The 17,570-nt window shown below is 41.7% G+C and overlaps 1 protein-coding gene across 2 annotated transcripts in view; it reads right to left on the bottom strand.

Moving 5' to 3' along the window:
* Positions 1-7,964: 7,964 nt before the first annotated feature.
* Positions 7,965-17,570, bottom strand: part of GDA (guanine deaminase) — a 71,114-nt gene continuing 61,508 nt past the window's right edge. For both annotated transcript variants that reach the window (XM_078061678.1, XM_036113455.2), the window contains 4 exons: positions 16,634-16,780; positions 13,388-13,518; positions 12,984-13,011; positions 7,965-11,894 (listed from right to left, as the gene is read on the bottom strand). In XM_078061678.1, coding sequence (XP_077917804.1) covers positions 11,824-11,894; positions 12,984-13,011; positions 13,388-13,518; positions 16,634-16,780 — 377 coding nt within the window. In that variant the 3' untranslated portion in view covers positions 7,965-11,823. The remainder of the gene's footprint in view (positions 11,895-12,983; positions 13,012-13,387; positions 13,519-16,633; positions 16,781-17,570) is intronic.

Genomic DNA, 17,570 nt, shown 5'->3' with positions numbered 1-17,570 from the left:
CCAGTTTCGTTCACTATGAATAATTATATTTATCTTACCATTTAAGTCACATCGGACTATATTTTCTTTCATTCTGATATATAATCTTCTAATTCATCCATGTGGTCATAGAATGAAATTGAGCTGCTTAAAATGAGTTCCTTGTCAGTGGAGGTATGCAAGCAAAGGCAGGAGAGGCATTTGGTGAAGACAAGTTGGAAACACGATGACACTTTATCTCTAAGTACTTTTAGATGTATTTTCTGGAAACAAGGGCGTTCTTTTGTCTAACCAGAGTGCAATGACCAATACTGTTGTCTGACCCAGCAGACCATAGCCTGAGGGCCGGATCATTTCCACCATATTGTAGGGCCTGTTGTAGCTACGGATGTTTTTAAATAATTGAGAACTATTTAACAAGTGAAAATTACATGAAATTCAAATTTTAGTGCTACAAAACCGAGTTGAGTAGTTGTGACAGAGACTTCTGAGGGGCTCTCACTGCTGGCCCACAGAGCCCCAGATATCTACTCCCTAGTCCTTCCCAAAGACAGTTAGCAGACCCCTGATCTAATCTGCAAACATTATTCAAATCTTGCCAGTTATCTCACCAGCGTGCTTTACCAGGCCTTGAATCCAACCTTGTTATTTAATTTCTGGAGGCCTCAGTCTCCCTTGTGAAATTAAGATGATGACGGTCCCTTCCCATTAGGTTCTTGTGAAGATTGAGTAGATTTAGTAATGAATCAATTGGAACAATGTTAGGCATAAAATAAGTACCCACTAAGTATTGACTACTCTCATTATATCAATCTTAGTTTGCTTTTCATTTTTTAAAGAAAAGTAAGAGAAGGCATCAGGAAATTCTACCCCTTTTCACAGAATGGGGGGTGCACCTGGTTGGGGTGTCCTCGCTCTGGGGTGTCTGTGCCACCCTACCAAGGACTGCAAAGTCCTGCATAACTCCCACATCCCCTCCTCTTAGAAGCTAAGAGACATTTGGCTCCTGTCTTGTGTCTGGTGTGTAGCTGAGAAGCCCAAAGGAGGTGTCGGCTATTTAAATGCAAAGGATTAATTTCATAGGTTGTAAGTGCAAGCCTAAAGAATTTCATCAGGTAGCCAAACCAACTGATGGTCCAAAGAAGAATTCTAACTCTAACTTGTGTGACTATCAAAATGGCAGAAATTACCTCCACCCCTCCCTCCCCACCTCTGCCTCAAGCAATGGAAGCAGGAGAGTGAGGTTCTTGTCTCAGGGAGTGGGAGAATGAATCTCGTGGACAAAGGAGAGTGAGCAAGGCGATGGAGTTTTATTAAGCAAGGATACAGAGAAAGCTCTCAGGAGTGAGGAGGGGTCCCGACCAGTTGCCAATGAGGGCTTTTCATGGGCGCTCTTTTATTTAGAACTGGCCCAGAAACTTGTGGCCTTACAATTCCCATGACGTTTTTTTGTTGAGTAAGGATTCATGAATTGTTAACTTCTCCTTTGAGGCCTGCTCGTTTTTTATTTTCTGTGGTCACAACGTAATTATTAGGAAAACACTTGAACCCTTGGCCTGCAGTTGGGACAGGGTAGTCTGGTTTTTCTTCCTCATCTTTGTTTTTGTTCTCTCTTAGCGTCTGCATACCTGAAATACCCTCCGATCCTAGTCAGGGGCCTCCTACCTCTCCCTGTCTAGACCTTAAGCCCTTTCCAACTCAAATTCAGCCGCGTTTGCCAGGGCAATAGCTGCCTAAGAAGGGATGACAATGTTCCATTTTAATGGCAGGTAGGTCTTTATGTAAGAGTTGTAGGATTACAAAAAAAAAAAAAAAAAAGGCTATAGAGGATTTAATACAACAAATCCCAAGCAGACCCTGTGCTGAGAGTGCAGAGCCCGAGACGGGGCTTGATCTCAGGACCCTGAGACCATGACCCGAACCGAAATCAAGAATTGGACACCCAACCAACTGAGCCACCCAGGCGTCTCTAAAACCATCTATATTTGGGAAGAACACTGCCTTTGGCAATAAGAACAAATGTAACATTAATTAAATAACAGCAGTTAAACTAAAAAGAGAGGAATCGAAATTATTCCTAAAGAGAGAAATCACAGTCAGGTGATTGTAGATGTTCAGGGTCACCTGTTGCACACCTGATGAAACCCGCAGGTGCCCCAGATCCTGGCCCTCACTGCTTAGCTCTCTCCCTTCCTTGGGGGCCTGATGATCCAGGAGATTCTCTGACACCGGGGCCTCTGCCCTTGGCTGCATGTGGAACAGCAGGGAGCTGGAATCTAAACTCGGCTTCAGCCAGTTTTTGTCTTTTTGAACCATTTTCTTTGCTTAGTTCATTGAGCTTTCTCAGTCGACAGAGCTGTCCTCCAACCAGGAGGCAGGACGTGGTTCTTTCCAATTCCTTCTCCGAGTCTTCTGCCATCTGCCAGTAGGGGGCACACTTCTGATGGCGGTGGCTGATGTTTTCACTCGTGGTGGAAAGTTTCTCCATTCCCAGTGGTTACTCCTTCCCCAATTGGTTTTCTGCCAAGTCACGTTACATTCTTGAGGTAGTTCAAGCAGTATTTCAAGTTTTAGCAGAAGCTCTTGAATCTCACTTCCAAGCTGTGAATGTTTACCCTGTAAACATGCTTGCCCAGACTGCTGGCTTTTTCTTTGATCTCTAGGCTCTTTATTCTGTCGGCTTTCTTCACGTAATTCTTCAGTATGTCCTTGTTTTTCTCTATCAAGCCTTTTAAGTAAACAGCATCAGATGAGTTTCTTCACATTAACTTCTGCTTCATAGACCAGGTGACCTCCATTTCCTGATTTATTCTTTCTGTCTACTGTCAAGTTGCCATCACGTAATGTTTTCTGGAAAGAACAGGCAAACTTACCATCTTTAGTGCAGTTTTGGGTATTTGACATGTGCTCATCATTTACCCCCTTGCTTCCTCCTCAAACATCTGCTTCTGTCCCTTCAGTTCCTGCACTGCCCCTTCTCGGAGCTTCCCTGCTTGGGAAAGCAGTTTCGGGCTTTCCTGAAAATGAGTGTTTTCAGCCAGAGCATCCACAATTTCCCTCAGAAGTTGTTCTGCGTTCTTCTGAGATGCTTGTAAGACCTTGTCAACATCAGTCACTAGGGAGCGGCAGGACTGTGATGCATTTTCAAGTGGTTTTTCTGTCCTTGAAGTCAAGCAGTCAGCACTGCATGCAATGAGAGCTTAGGGGGGTTGCTTTTGTCTTCTATTGAGACAAGGTCTACCCTATCCTCAAGTGAAGATGCTAACCTGCTGGGATATTTACTAACTGCTGCCAAACTCAGTGTGCGTGATTCAGAGGACTGGCCCCCTCCTTGGATGACTCGGGGGCTCCAGCAGCCTCTCGTGGACTTTTCAGTATCCTTCAAACAGAGCAGAGAATCTCTTACTAGCTCTTTTCTCTCCTTAAAGTGGGTTGGTTCTTTTCTGGAACAACAATTAGGGCAGCTTATACCAGAGTCTCCGAGAGAGACCCGAGGACACTTAGACCTGGCCCAAGCATTCCTACACCAGCACAGGGCACTGAGCAGCGCCCCAGGACTGACTGGGAGATGTCACTTGGCCTTTGTCAGGCCCCACATGACTCCAAAGGGGCTGCTGCTCTGTCTCGGGTTGCCAGTATCCTGTGGGCCACGACTGACCCAAATAGGTGCCTGGTAGACAGGAGAGGCCATCAGGGGGCTGGAGGTCAGGTTCTATTAAATGGTGCTCTCTGATTTGGGTCTGCTTCCTGCACAAACAGAAAGTGATATTCTTTGTCCACGGCCATTTGCACACGTGGAAAACACTGATTTCAGCCAGAGGAAACCAGCTGTGAGCTCTGAGCACTCCAGACCTGACCTAACACTGCAGGACGCTGGAGAGGTCAAAGTGGTGCCATGTCATTAACCATTCTTGGCCCACGAGAAGGCCAGGGCATAATAACAGGGCTTGTGGCAGTAGACTCCTGGCACCACACCCCCGGGTGAGGCTTAGTCTCCTGGGTTCAAGTTTCCTTTGGCAGCAGGGACACCTGACCCTGCCTACAAAGCTTCCCACCTGGTTTTTGTTCGGTCAGTCCAGGTGGGTAGGGGCAGAGCCCTGAAAGGCCTCAACAGAGGTGGTAACTAACAGCCCTGGATTTCAGTATCAGAATGGCTGTGCGTCAACAGTGGGTGAATTTTCAGTGGGGCCAGTGTGCCCCTTTCCATCCATGTATTTCTGGATCAGGGAGGTTCTCCTCCACTGGAGACTTGAGCCAGGCTACTTCTATCAAGTGACTGTACCATCTTTAGTTCATGGCTCCCAAGGTTGTCCCCCAGTTTTTCTCCACTCCATGAAGTGCCCCTGGAGAGGGAACAGGTTCTTGTTTTGGTTACACTTGCCGCCATTTACTTCTTTAAGCAGCATCGGACTCTCCTGGTATCCCACCTGGGACTCTGCCATGAGTGACTTGCCCCTAGTACCTTTACTGGAGGGAAGCTAGAGGACCGTGAGTGGACCAGGATCCCACCTGGTCCTTGTCTTCATGAGGATGGACCTATTCACTACACCGGATTCCTGCCCTCACCAAGGTACTTGTTCATAATACAGTTGGGAGGCCCTAGTCCAGACCCACTGATCAGAGTCTCTAGGAAGAAGGGCCTGGAAACCTTCACTTTGAATCAACACCGCTGGTGACTCTTATGGTCAATGGATTAGTCCACCTCAACATTATCATGCTTTTTTTAGAGGTCAAGTTCTTTATGATGACTGTGGTTGCTAATGCTGAATGCTCCTTTTGGAACACCCTTTTGAGAATCTTCACATGGAAAAGAAATTCCTGTTCTTCATAGCTTAGATATTGCTTCCTCTGTGACACCTTCACCACTACACTTTGCCCTCTGTTTTCCCTGCCCACCATATACCCAACACACCCTAGCTTGCCCCCTGAGCACTCCATACATCTGTCATGGCCTTAATATATTGACTTCTCTACATATGTCTCTCACCTACCATCCCAGGTTGAGTTCCTCAAAGAGATGAATGTTGTTTTTAACCCTCAGAACTGGGCCATGCGCCTGGTATCTGCTGTGCCTTTACTAAAATATCACTTGAATGAACATGGTCTAAAATGTAACAACTTCATAATCAGCAAATTAAACATTACTTAATAGGCTGTTATTTATGCTTCCCGCAGATACGGATTTCTACCTTTTTTAAAAGAAGCAATTCATTAATCTTCAGTATTCAATTTTACCAACACATGAACGGCATAAGAGAACAGCTATGTACATTTCAGGGCAATTTGACTGATTAACTGCAATTTCTGTTAGAAGCCATCATGTCATGTGAAATGGTCTACAGTACCACAAACAATCTTTAATGAAGACTTTTTACGCATTTATGTTGACTTCTTTCTCATTTTATCTGGGCAGTAATTTTACAAGGAACATGAGGATTTTGTACAAGTTATACATAATGGGTTTTCTCCCCCTATAGGTGATAATAAAGAACCCACTTGCAAGAGAGGGCACAGCTGTCCTGGACGTCAAAAAAAAAATCTGTCCCTGAGCTGAACACAACAACAAACACAAACACCCAAAACCCCACAGCTTCTCTTTCACACCCATACGCCTGAGTCATCGCCGTGTGGTTTTACTTGGATGCAGACATCCAAGACATGTTCATGATGCTGAAGGGTTGGTGGTACTTACATAAATTAATCCAGAATACGTAATTGGCCAAGCCTGATTCATCTTTCACAGCTCTGCCAGGAGAAAAATGTGCATGAATTTTGAAAGAAGTGTGTGCACTGCTTTTTCTGAGCCTCTGAAATTCTCCTTTGAAATAGCAAAAGTCTCTTATTTCCTTTTTTTTTTTAAGATTTTATTTATTTGAGAGAGAATGAGAGAGAGAGAGAACATGGTGGGGAGGGTCAGAGGAAGAAGCCGACTCCCTGCTGAGCAGGGAGCCTGATGTTGGACTTGATCCTGGGACTCCAGGATCATGACCTGAGCCGAAGGCATTCGCCCAACCAACTGAGCCACCCAGGCGCCCCATCATTTCCTTATCTATCAATTTGGTTTACATGCTTCAGTGTGCTTTCCAAGCACAAAGCCATCCTTGGATTTGTTCTCAAGCTCAGGTGGCAATGGAATAAACTTTTGCAGGAAAAATGAAAAACAAAACCCCCCACCAAAGCTGCTAAAAGTCTCTCAAATGCTCTAGGAAGCAAATTTAGCAATTAAAAAACAAGAGTAAAACTTGTCCTGAGATTATTCACTTATGCGCTGTGGCTTTGTTGGACATAAGTAAAACAAAATCTGATTTGGAGACAGTCCAAGATTAGGACAGAAATTAATTTCACAGTGAAGCTACAAGTTTCAGTTTCAAGCGAATATTTGTCATCAGAATGAATGATAATCTTTCCAGAGACTTTATTTCTAATATGTTGGATTTTTTACTATGACTTTGAGCTCTCTTTCTACAGATGGGGAATGAATGTTTGCTTACTTCCCTGTCAGGGTGGGGAGAGTCCAGGCAATCGAGGGGGGCTCAAGGGGCCTGCAAAACTCCATGTTTACTGTTCATATTTTCTTTATCACTTCTTATGTAGGTAAAAATGGTTTTTTTCCTGAGTTACCATGGAAAGATTTCCCACTAAAGTTTTTCCCATATTTTTTTAGCGACCTCTCTTCCCATCCCGAAATATAGATTCAAACAATATAGAAGCATGGAAAACCCAAGAAGTATGACAAATCTAATGTAATTTTACAACGATGGTGGAGACAGGCTTGATGGTGAAAGGGGATGGTCCAAATTCGTGAAAAAAGTTTAATTACACTCTAAAAGAATGTTCTATCACTTTAAAGAACAGAGAATACTTCCTTTAACCCATTTAATTTTTTTTTCTCTTATCCCATTTTAAAACAGGATTAATAAAAAAATCTGGGGTGCCTGGGTGGCTCAGTCATTAAGCGTCTGCCTTCGGCTCAGGTCCTGAGATCGAGCCCCGTATAGGGCTCCCTGCTCGGCGGGAAGCCCACTTCTCTCTCTCCCACTCCCTCTGCTTGTATTCATGCTCTCGCTGTGTCTCTCTCTGTCAAATAAATAAATAAAATCTTTAAAAAATTAAAAAAAAAAATCCAAACCCAAAACCTGCTCCTATTGGTGACAATACTTATGGGTTCTGTTCCTTTAACTGAGTGGCCTCTGCATGCAGTCCTAAAACAGCCTACTACAGGTCCTATTTTGCTACTAGCACGTATTTTTGTATCTAAACCTTATTTTATTTAAATGACTGATTTAGTACCATGCAATAATTTGGACATGCCTGTTAATTAACTATTACAGAACTCTGTGCCCACAGTTACAAATTAGGCACACATTTTTTCTAGATTACACATCTGAGAATTCTCTTCTGGGTATTTTGACTAAGTTGTTCTTCAGGAGGGAAAAAAGATGCATAGTGGGTTGCTCAGAACACTGAGGGTGAATTTATAGACCAAATCTTCTACTTTTTTTTTTTAAGATTTTATTTATTTGAGAGAGAGCGTGCGCACGCACACTTGAGAAAGAACATGAGCGGGGGAGGGGCAGAGGGAGAAGAAGACTCCCCGCCGAGCAGGGAGCCCAATGCGAGGACTCGATCCCAGGACCCCGAGATCATGACCTGAGCCAAAGGCAGACGCTTAACTGACTGAGCTACGCAGAAGTCCTGTGTGAACTAATTCTTGATGTTAAAGTGCATCTCTTACTCTGGGTTGTGACTTTAGAAAATATGAAATTTATGCTGAAATCAAAAGCAATAACAATCTGATTCTAAAGGGCTGGCATGAGAGCTTAATTTTTTAAAGTTATGTATATTGTCTATCATAAAATGGAAGGTACATGTTGGCCCACGGCTAAATATTCTATTTTTTAAAATTCATGTTAAAAGGAGAAATGCATTGTAAGATTAATCTCCCTTCTGTCAGAATGATAGAACTCACAACAACAAAAAGAATGTAAACACAAAATCTCATTTATTTTTGTCTGAAGCACAAAGGAGCTCACTCAGCACATGAACAGGAAGCAAATCATACAAATATTGAATAAAAATGTCCCCAGGAATACACACATATATAGCCTTAAGAGCAGCAATCAGGAGTTTAACATACAATGTAAGGTGGTTTTTGATACAGAATGCTTTCTGACAGGCTTTTGAACAGGAAATGAACAGGTAAGTCAATGCCCCGTGACATCTGTTCCTCAAGCACCCCCTGGATGCTGAAAGCCATCTTGGAATTTACACTGAGTTCCATCACTGGCCTGTTCAAGTTTTGCATTTCCGTAAATTTGGACCAGATTTACAGACTAACCCCTCAGCTCTCGACCTCTCACCTTCGGGGCTGTGGGCGGGAAAGGGAGGGGCTGGGCGGGAAAACATGCATGGGGTCCAATGTTAGGGCTTTCCAGTAGTGTCTGTTCATCTGTGCACTTCTTTCTACACTTTTCCTTTAGAGACACTGAAAAGGGTCAGGGTCCAAAATCATACCTAAAGGGGCTAGGTAGATCTGAAGTTGCAGCTATCTCTTCTAAGCCTTAAAAAAGAAAGAAAACTTAAAAATTTATAACAATCCACGTAATTTGAAAATTATCTCAAGACATTGCCGTGACACATTTCTTAGTCTACTTTTTAAAACTCAGAATGCTCCTTTTAGACGTGTGAATGTGTCCAGTAGTGGTATCAGCTTTAAAAAATGGACAATGGAAAGATGTCCACTAAGCTACAGAAGCATCCAGTTCTGGATATCTTCCGTGTACGCACAAGGTAGAATGGATACAACGTGCCTTCCAGCTTGCCTTGAAAGCTTTCCATATGTCTAGTTCTGAGGTGGAAAGATTAAAAATAGGAAGAGTCTGGAGGGGAGTGAAGATTCAAAATACGTTGCCTCTGCGACATCTCAGCTGTAGCCGCCAACAGGGATACTCAAGGGCATAGCTCAGAATCAGCTAAGCGTAATGGGAATGTTTCCAACCCCTTTCCTGCCCTTGCCGTGCAGAATTCTCAGGGAAGTGACAAAGAGGTTCAGTGGGGTTCAATGCTCACAATGGTAACTTAGAAAGACCTCCTCCCGGCATGAAGGGAGCTAGGTCCAAGATATTCTCTTGGATTCTGGAACCTTCAACAATGAAATCAGAGAAGGAGCCGATGAAGGGCGCAGAGTCCCAGTCTCAGGTTACAATTACCAGGACAACCTCTCAGGTCCTAATCCCATGTTCCATTCCCTTTTGGATATTAAATTCACTTAAGCCGATTAGCCTGCTTTTGTGTTCTGTTGTAGAAAATATCTTTTAAACAGAGGACTGTCAGCACTATTAACTCAGTTTTTACCTGTTAAAGTGTATTCCATTAAAAAATACCATGAAACCCGAGGCAAACAGTGCAGGGCGAGGTGAGGGGGCTGATAAGAAGCCTTCACTCTTTCTTTCCTGTCAGAGAGCAAAATATTCGAACATAAAGTGACAAATAGGGTTGGCTTGAAACACCTCCTCTCCACAGTTCAGAAAGTCAAGCCACGTTGGGCCAAGCCAACACTTCAAAGTGCAGAGCATCTGACCACACGTCCGGTCAACGCCTGCAACATTGCACAAAGCCTACCAACATTCGGGACCGCTGCACCTGGAGCCACGAAAACACGTAAGTTCTAAGAGACACAGGGAGAGCGAACTACACGTAAACATTTCAACACATTCTGTTTTTACTAGAAAAGATAGTCAGGTCTTAACACACTCCCGGGGCTAAATGTAATGTCTGACAGACTGGTTGTAGACGGCCACTCTTCTAGCTGCTGAGGCCATCCATGCCTGTTTCTACACACTGCGTGTGACTCTTCACCTAAATGAAAACTGATGCTCAACATCAACATGTACATCCTTCAGGAAGGGACAAATGTAGGATCTTGCAAAGGCCAGGAATACAGCTGCTGCCTATGGGAGGATCTCACATCTTATCCAAATTCTTAAGCCCACTCCTGTGGGTTAGACGTCAGGTAACCATGTTCCTTTGGCCCTTGGAAGCTGAATTTACTGAGTTACTTAATATCCCACAACACAAACTGTTTGTGTGTTTTAAATAAGATCAAATTGTGTGTCAACTATATTCAAATAAGAAAAATTCTTTTAAAAAATGGAAATAAGACCAAAATTGTGTTCTGTCCTTAGGTGTTGTGTGCACACAATCAAATCTAAAAGTGTTTCCACCAGGAAAAACAGAAAACAAAATGTGGGCAAATGAGTGCTGATTTAGCATAACTAATTGAGGATAAATTTATAGTACAAGAGGGGGAGTTTTGTTCTTAGTTCTGTAAGTATGGAGTCAGCTATATTATATTACAGAAAGTTCTCTAAGGTAAATTATAAGGAGTCACACTTAAGCCCTAGGTGTGAGTGTTACGATATATTAAGAGAATCTATTCCTTTTCCACGTTGGTTTATAGTATTTGAAATTAAATGAGAAAACTGTAGTATTTAAACAACATTCACATTAATACCTCTTCAGAGTTTATCAAAAAATCAATTTGCTTTTAATTATAGGTTATGGGAAAGCACACTGTACTAGGAAGCATAAAAATATCCTTTGTGTAATGTTCCTAGATGTCTAGTGCAGATTAAGTCCTATTAATATAAACATTAAGTGGGACATGTACATAGTTTTCATTATCCTAAAATTCTAATGTCCTGAAAATTATTAGGAATTAAAAAGACAATAGGATAAACTTGAAAAATGGAGTGCTTTCAGTAAGCAGGGTTTAAAGATTTTTAATAATGTTTTTGTTTTTTGTTTTTGCTGAGTTTGTCTTTCATTTTAAAGTTCTACCAGATTGAGATCTGAGGATGAAATTTTCAGCAACCACAGCATACCTCTTGGGGAGACCACAGCATTGCCGTGAAACCCTTCCTTTTAGTATTGATAGCTCCTGGCTGCCCAACACGTGCCCCAGTTTATGAAGACTCCAGTCTACACAACAGTGGAGTATGGAACTTGTTTCTTTTCTAATAACACTGAAGCAATAATAAATCACACAGTTATACATTAAGGTGATTCTGAAATACACAAAAATACCACGATTTGTGCCATGTAGTTATGTGAATAATATTCCTAAGAGACTTTAAATCTTTAACATTCAACCTCTGTCAAAGGTTGAAGCACTTTGAAGCACAGAACTATATTAAGAAAGCATGTGGCATTCAATTTCTGACATTTCATCCCCAAAGAAAGCAAAGCACAACAATAACACGTCTCTGAAATGCAAATTCCATTAAGTGCAAATTTCCAGAACACAAGGTCAATCTAGAAAGACATTTTGAAATTCAAGAAGTTCTCTTCTGAAATTAATATGCTCAGTACATAATTTTCAAAGATAATCTGAAGTGATTTTCCAGTGTGTGTTCATAGTCCAACTTTTTCTCCCTCATAAAAATATATTCACTGGTTCATCTTCCATTCTCTGATTTTCACATTTATTAGCTCAAAATATCTAGCTGTACAGGAATATCTTTTCTCCCCACATTTCCAAGTATGAAATCGATTTGACTTAAATCTCATAATAAGAACACCACCAGGAATAACATTCCCTTATGTTTGAGCTTAAAGTAAATCCAAACAGCTCAAAAGGGAGAAATTTTGAATCCTCCCAACCAGAGAGTTGGGAATTAGCGTGACTTCCTTCAAACGATTTGTCAAGTGAATACTGTAACTAGACACAGAAAGAGATAGTCATCCCAAGAACAAGATACTATTTTTGGACTTTCTAACTTGGCCTGGGCACAAGGGAGACGCAGAACCACGCAATCCCAGGAGAACTCGTAGAGGCCGAAGGTCTTACACTGAGCTTGAAAAGGGGACCACCTGCTTTCCACCCACATAAACCTCCTCAATATTTCGGTCATCTCCTGAAAGAGAAATGAAGGAATCATTCATAAAGTGTTTTTATGTCAATAGGTATTTTTTTTAAAGATTTATTTATTTCAGAGAGTGAGTGTGAGTGGGGGTTGGGGCAGAGGGGGAAGCAGACGCCCCGCTAAGTGTGGAGCCCGACCCGGGGCTTGATCCCATGACCGACCGGACAGGAGATCATGACCTGAGCTGGAACCAAGAGTCCCACACCCGACTGACTGAGCCACCCAGGCGCCCCTATGTCAGTATTTAGTTTAATTGCCACGAGGAGGGATTTAAAAACAAATACCACTTCTAAGAAGGAAAATACAAGAAGCTGCCTTTTTTTCTCTCAGACTGTTCATAATCTGGACAAGCGGACATGACCAAGAGAAGGTGCTATATCAAATTGGAGGATTAGGGTCTGAATTCTGCACCGAAGGCAGAAATCACGGAAAGTTGAGTTGACTTTCCGTGGGCAGCACTTTCAGCTGGAGAGGTTTGCATTTCCGGCCCCGAGAGTAAAGGAAATACTTATCTTTACACCCCAGAATCATACTCAGCATGGTGAGATGGAGGGCCGGCAGGAAAGGAGCTCTAGAAATGGCACCAGCATCTCTCTCATCTCCAGTTCACCCCGGACTCAGAGCTCCCCGGATCAAGCGGGAGGCAAAGTAGAATCTTCCATACTATTTATCTCTCTCTCTCAGTGGATGGAATTAAATGTGAGTACACGTTAAAAACACACACACACACACACACACACACCAAAGACGGGTGGTGAGACTCCACCACAAACTTATCACAAATGCAATGTGGTAGGGCGGACTGGGGTGGGTGTACAGAGTGAATGGGGGAGGAAGGGACACAGATGGCCTCTTCCCCTGCACCTGCCATTCCTCAGCTTTGGATTTATCTTCCAGAGGAGCCTGGGCATTTCCAATAGTGCCTTTAAATGGGCTTGATGCTGAGGAATGTTAAAATAATACATCAAATGAAATGGTCACGCATGGAGTTTAACCTATGGGGCCACACATACAGGGAGCCGTACCCAAGAAAGAGACAAGGAAATATTTTATTTAGCACAGAGACATATATCCACCTACCTAGGTAGAGGAACTTCTGGATGACAGCCTAAAATGCAAAATAAAGTAATAATAAGAAAAAATATTCTGTGCATTTAGGAGAGTAAATTCACAGCCAGTAGGGGTTGGCAAAGCACAGACATATAAATTTATTTCTCAGAGGCAAAATCTACTTCCATTAATGAAAAAGAAATGGGCTTCCTGTAGTCAAATACATTCAAATATACAAATATATTCAAAATACAAGTTTTTGTCAGTACCATTATTCTTAACATTATGTTGACAAATTATAATAATTTGAAAAGGATCTACTTTCCCTTTTAAGAAAACCCTGTCTTCCCTTAAAATGTTTCCATTTCTATTTTTTTTCCTATGGTGACTACTTCATGAAAAAGATGCCTTTTGATGAAATTTGTTTTACTTACTTCAGACGTATCACCAACCAAATCCCCAGAAAACAAGTCAATGGGAGAGTCAGATGCTTTGGGGTTGATCAGGAGGGCATCGAATTCCTTGCCCACTTCAAAGTTTCCAATCTCTTTATCCAGCCCCAGGGCTACAGGGTGGAATAAATTAGTAAACAGTCAGTACTCGGAGCCATCAGATGGTGAAAATGTCCCCGTTTGCAAGGACAGATTCTGCCAACATATTACTAGAAAAAAAAATGTATCTTAACATGAAGCAGAGAAGCTCTCTCATTCTAAGAGATCCTAAAACACTGACACACAGAAAGCAGAATAAGCACATGGAAAGCAAAATCTGAGAATAAAAACAGGTCCCCTCATCACCACGATCTCTAATTCAGATGGTGTCTATTTCAGCTCTATTTGTGCTCTTCACAGTCCAGCTGGCCTATGATTTCCATTCATCCCTCTAAGAAACATGACAATTGACATAATGTCTTCTTTTTCCCTCCTGTTCTCCCCCAACACTCCAACTCTTTTCATTGCCCTTTTTGTTCTATGAAACAGCTGACAGGATCTGTTTTCATGGCAGTGAAATGAACCTCAAATAAATAAGAAATAAGTATCCTTTTGCATCTGCACCAATGCAGACCTAACCATCCGAAGTTTCTTAGTTTAAATCCTCTGAATGGAGAAAATTCACTTCTGAAAGTAAATAGGTCCTCATAACTCAAGAGTGCCAATGCTTTAGAAAGCAGACCAATTGCTCGGTAACCTCAGAGACTTTCTGGTTGCCAGAGAAGAATGGTTTTCTAAAATGGGCATGGGTCGATACTATCTATTGACTTGATCCATCTCATAGCGAGAACTCATGTTCCATGAATATCGGATGTCAAGAAAGAACATCTGTCATTTTTATGATTTAGTTTTAGAAGATGGCAGTAGTTGGCTTTCCTAGTCAATAAAGGTATTAAATCTAAAGCTCCTTAAAGCCTATAATCTGAGTGCACACTGAGCTACCAAAAGGAAGCATGCATAAAAGGAAGGCCAACTGGAGTGCAGCATTATTTATTTGAATTTTTACACGGGTTGGTTGAATTCTGTCACCATCAAGATATAGTCCGATATGAAAGTACTGGATCAGGTATCTCTGTTAGACGCTATGTGGTATGTTCTATTTCTCTGTATGGACATCCAGCAGCCTTTTGGCAGTTCCCTAAGCACTTTTAAGAACAACAACCGACTTGTTCTTAAAAGATTGTTTAAAGGGAAACTCTTTTATTCTCGGAAAAGAACAAGATTTTTTAGCTAAAGAATTCTTATAGGAAGACAGGGGTGCAAAAGTAATTAGAAAATGTTAGAGGCAGTTAGGTGACTCCTACTAATTGTGTGGGAAGGACTGAATGTAATAGAAAATCACTGGACATTCTCTCCTCCTTTGCCAATTACAATCTTTTTGCCTTTGATAAAGAAGCATAACAAAATATAAGCTTTTAATGACTGTATTCAACATAAAATTGTTGTGTGTTTAATAGGTCAGATAACCAGGTTCATTTGCCAGAGTTTTGATGGTACATATAAACTAACTGAGCTCATTGTTCGAACCCGGAAGGTCAGGCAGGCGCTAACCAAAAAAAGACACAATCGCTTTTACGAATCTGTAAATTGGTCTAAATTCAGATTATTGCAGAAAGGCCCAGTAGAGCTGGTAAGCAATTCAGATGCATTTCAGGAAATGCAGTTTTGCTGCCTTTGGAGCAGATGTCCCTGTGAAGGGGATTTATGCACATCTTGATCTTGAGAGTGAATGGAAAGGCTCTGACAAGCTGGGGAGATGCCACAATTTAAACAGCCATCCATTCATCTCATTTCACTCATAGTCTCACAGAGACGTGAGCTAAGGAGAAGAAATTCCATCACAGTAAGCTCAGTGGCCCAGAAAATAGATTTAAAAGCTACACAGCAAGATAGACATGATTTGGTAAGCACCCCATGCCAGCTTGATCTCATACAGGATCCTGACGAAGCACCTCACAGAGAGCCTGGAATAAAAAAGGCACTTAAGTACAATCCATTTGCACCATGAAAATCAGATGTCGGCCAACAATACAAACAGGGAGGGGTGGCGATGGTGAACTTAAAAACTGGATGATTTAAAACTTGGAACTTTAAAAAATGAAACTATAAGACTTAGGAAAATGCAAAGAGCATGGCCTCTGCTTGTTTTCCTTGAAATGTTCTCTATGGTATTCATCATAGCCCAGAACATTCAAAGAGCCAGAAGGTTTCTCTTCCCAGGATACTCTCAGCTGCTATCGTCCTCCATTTCTAAGACCCCAGGTATCTATCATAAATCTCTCTATATATATCTATACTGTCTCTATTTTGATATTTTTATTTCTCACTAGCTACCTAAGGTTTCATGCTGTGTTTACCATCATCCATCCAGATTACACCAAAATACAGAAGTGACTGAAAGTAAGACAATTACCAATTTCTATTTTTTCCCTAAAACTATGGTTACAGGTGAGAACTGGAAAAAGCTGATGAACAGTATTTATGTATCAACCAACTACACTTTTACATCTTTTTCCTTTTAAAGAGCTTTGGGTAATTAGTATCCTTAAATATAGCAACAAAATGCTATATTTAAACTGGGATTTCCAGAGGAAGATATCACAGTGGAAGGGTAGGGACCTGCACTCTGGCATCAGATTTTCTGGATTCAAATCATGGCACTCTGGAGCTTGACAACTGTGTACGCCTCTCTCAGGTGCCTCGCGGGTAAGGGGGGATTACTAGCGGTGGCTGTGAGGATGAAGTCACGATACAGAAAGCATGACCCATGGTGCCTCTTACCTGTAAGAGTTAAGTCTTGGCTATTATTTTTGCTATTATTATGAATATCATTACTATCATCCCTCAGGCCAATAGAGAACATGTTACTCGACTCAGTGGGGAAAAAAACTGATTATTTTAAGGAACTCATGTACATGTGACCATTGCAAATATCCATCAAAGTGATTAATATAATTGTGTGTTGAACGTGTCCTCTGCCAAAGACAGGGGACTTGCTGAACAAAGGATACCTCCACCACATGTCTGAACATTACCCACTAAATTTGGGGTATGGTATTTGAGATGCAACATTGGGGTGTGAATGTGGGATGCCTGCTGATGCCACTCTCGCGAGCCTTCATACTGCTTCCAAGGACACAGACTGGTGTGGTTGCACACTGTTCAAGAAGGAGATAAAATGGTCATTACCTTGGCTGCCTCCAAGAGTAGCTAGTCTGAAGACCTCTTTGAGGGTGAGGCTTTTCTCATTGATCTTATTAATTAAAAGGATGTTGGAAACCATCACTGCTCTTCTGATTGCATCAAGCATGGAAGCTGAATAACCACCAGCCACATCTGTGGTAGATAAAATAAAGCCACAACAGTAACCTTATTTGATAAATGGAATATTAGGTGTATGCGGTTGGTTTTTGGTTTTTGGTGACCAATAGTCAGTCTGTAATATACTTCCAAGAAAAGATCTTATCTAGACACAGAATAGACAAAGACCAACAGTTGAAAGAATTCAAAACCTGCAATTAGTATCAAATGATTTTCAAATTTATTCATTTCCTAGGGTCGCTGCAACAAATTACTACAAATGTGGTGGCTTAAAATAGTAGAAATCTATTCTTTCACAGTTTTGGAGGGCAGAAGTCTTAAAGTGTTGGCAAGGTCACGATCCCTACAAAGGTTCTCGGGAAGAATCTTGCTGCTTTCAGTTTCTGGAGGCTCCTGTGGTTCCTTGGCTTACCGCAATATAGCTCCAGTATCCGCCCCTGCCTTCAAAGGGCCTTCTCTCTGTCTTTACATGTCGTTCATTTTCTGTCTTGTAAGGACATTCATCATTGGATTTAGGGCCTACCCTAATTCAGAATGACTTCATCTTGAGATCGTTACCTTAATGTAAAGGTAAAGATCTGCAAAGACCTTTATTCCAGATGAGGTCGCACTTACATTGTTCAGTAGACATCTTTGGGGGTGGGGGGTGAGGAGGGATGCACACAATTCAACCCAGTGCAACCAAATGGTTAATAAAGTTAAGAGAAGAAAACTCTTATCTCTGGATAGTCCCTGAACTCTCACAGAAATATGCCTGCATTGTTATGAAGATAATTTAGATAACATGAGATTTAAAACAAGCTCA

The sequence above is a fragment of the Halichoerus grypus genome, chromosome 14, assembly GCF_964656455.1.
Source record: "Halichoerus grypus chromosome 14, mHalGry1.hap1.1, whole genome shotgun sequence".
NCBI classification, from domain to species: Eukaryota; Metazoa; Chordata; class Mammalia; order Carnivora; family Phocidae; genus Halichoerus; species Halichoerus grypus.
Note: the sequence above shows the minus strand (reverse complement) of the source record. Positions and strands in the feature narration are given on the sequence as shown.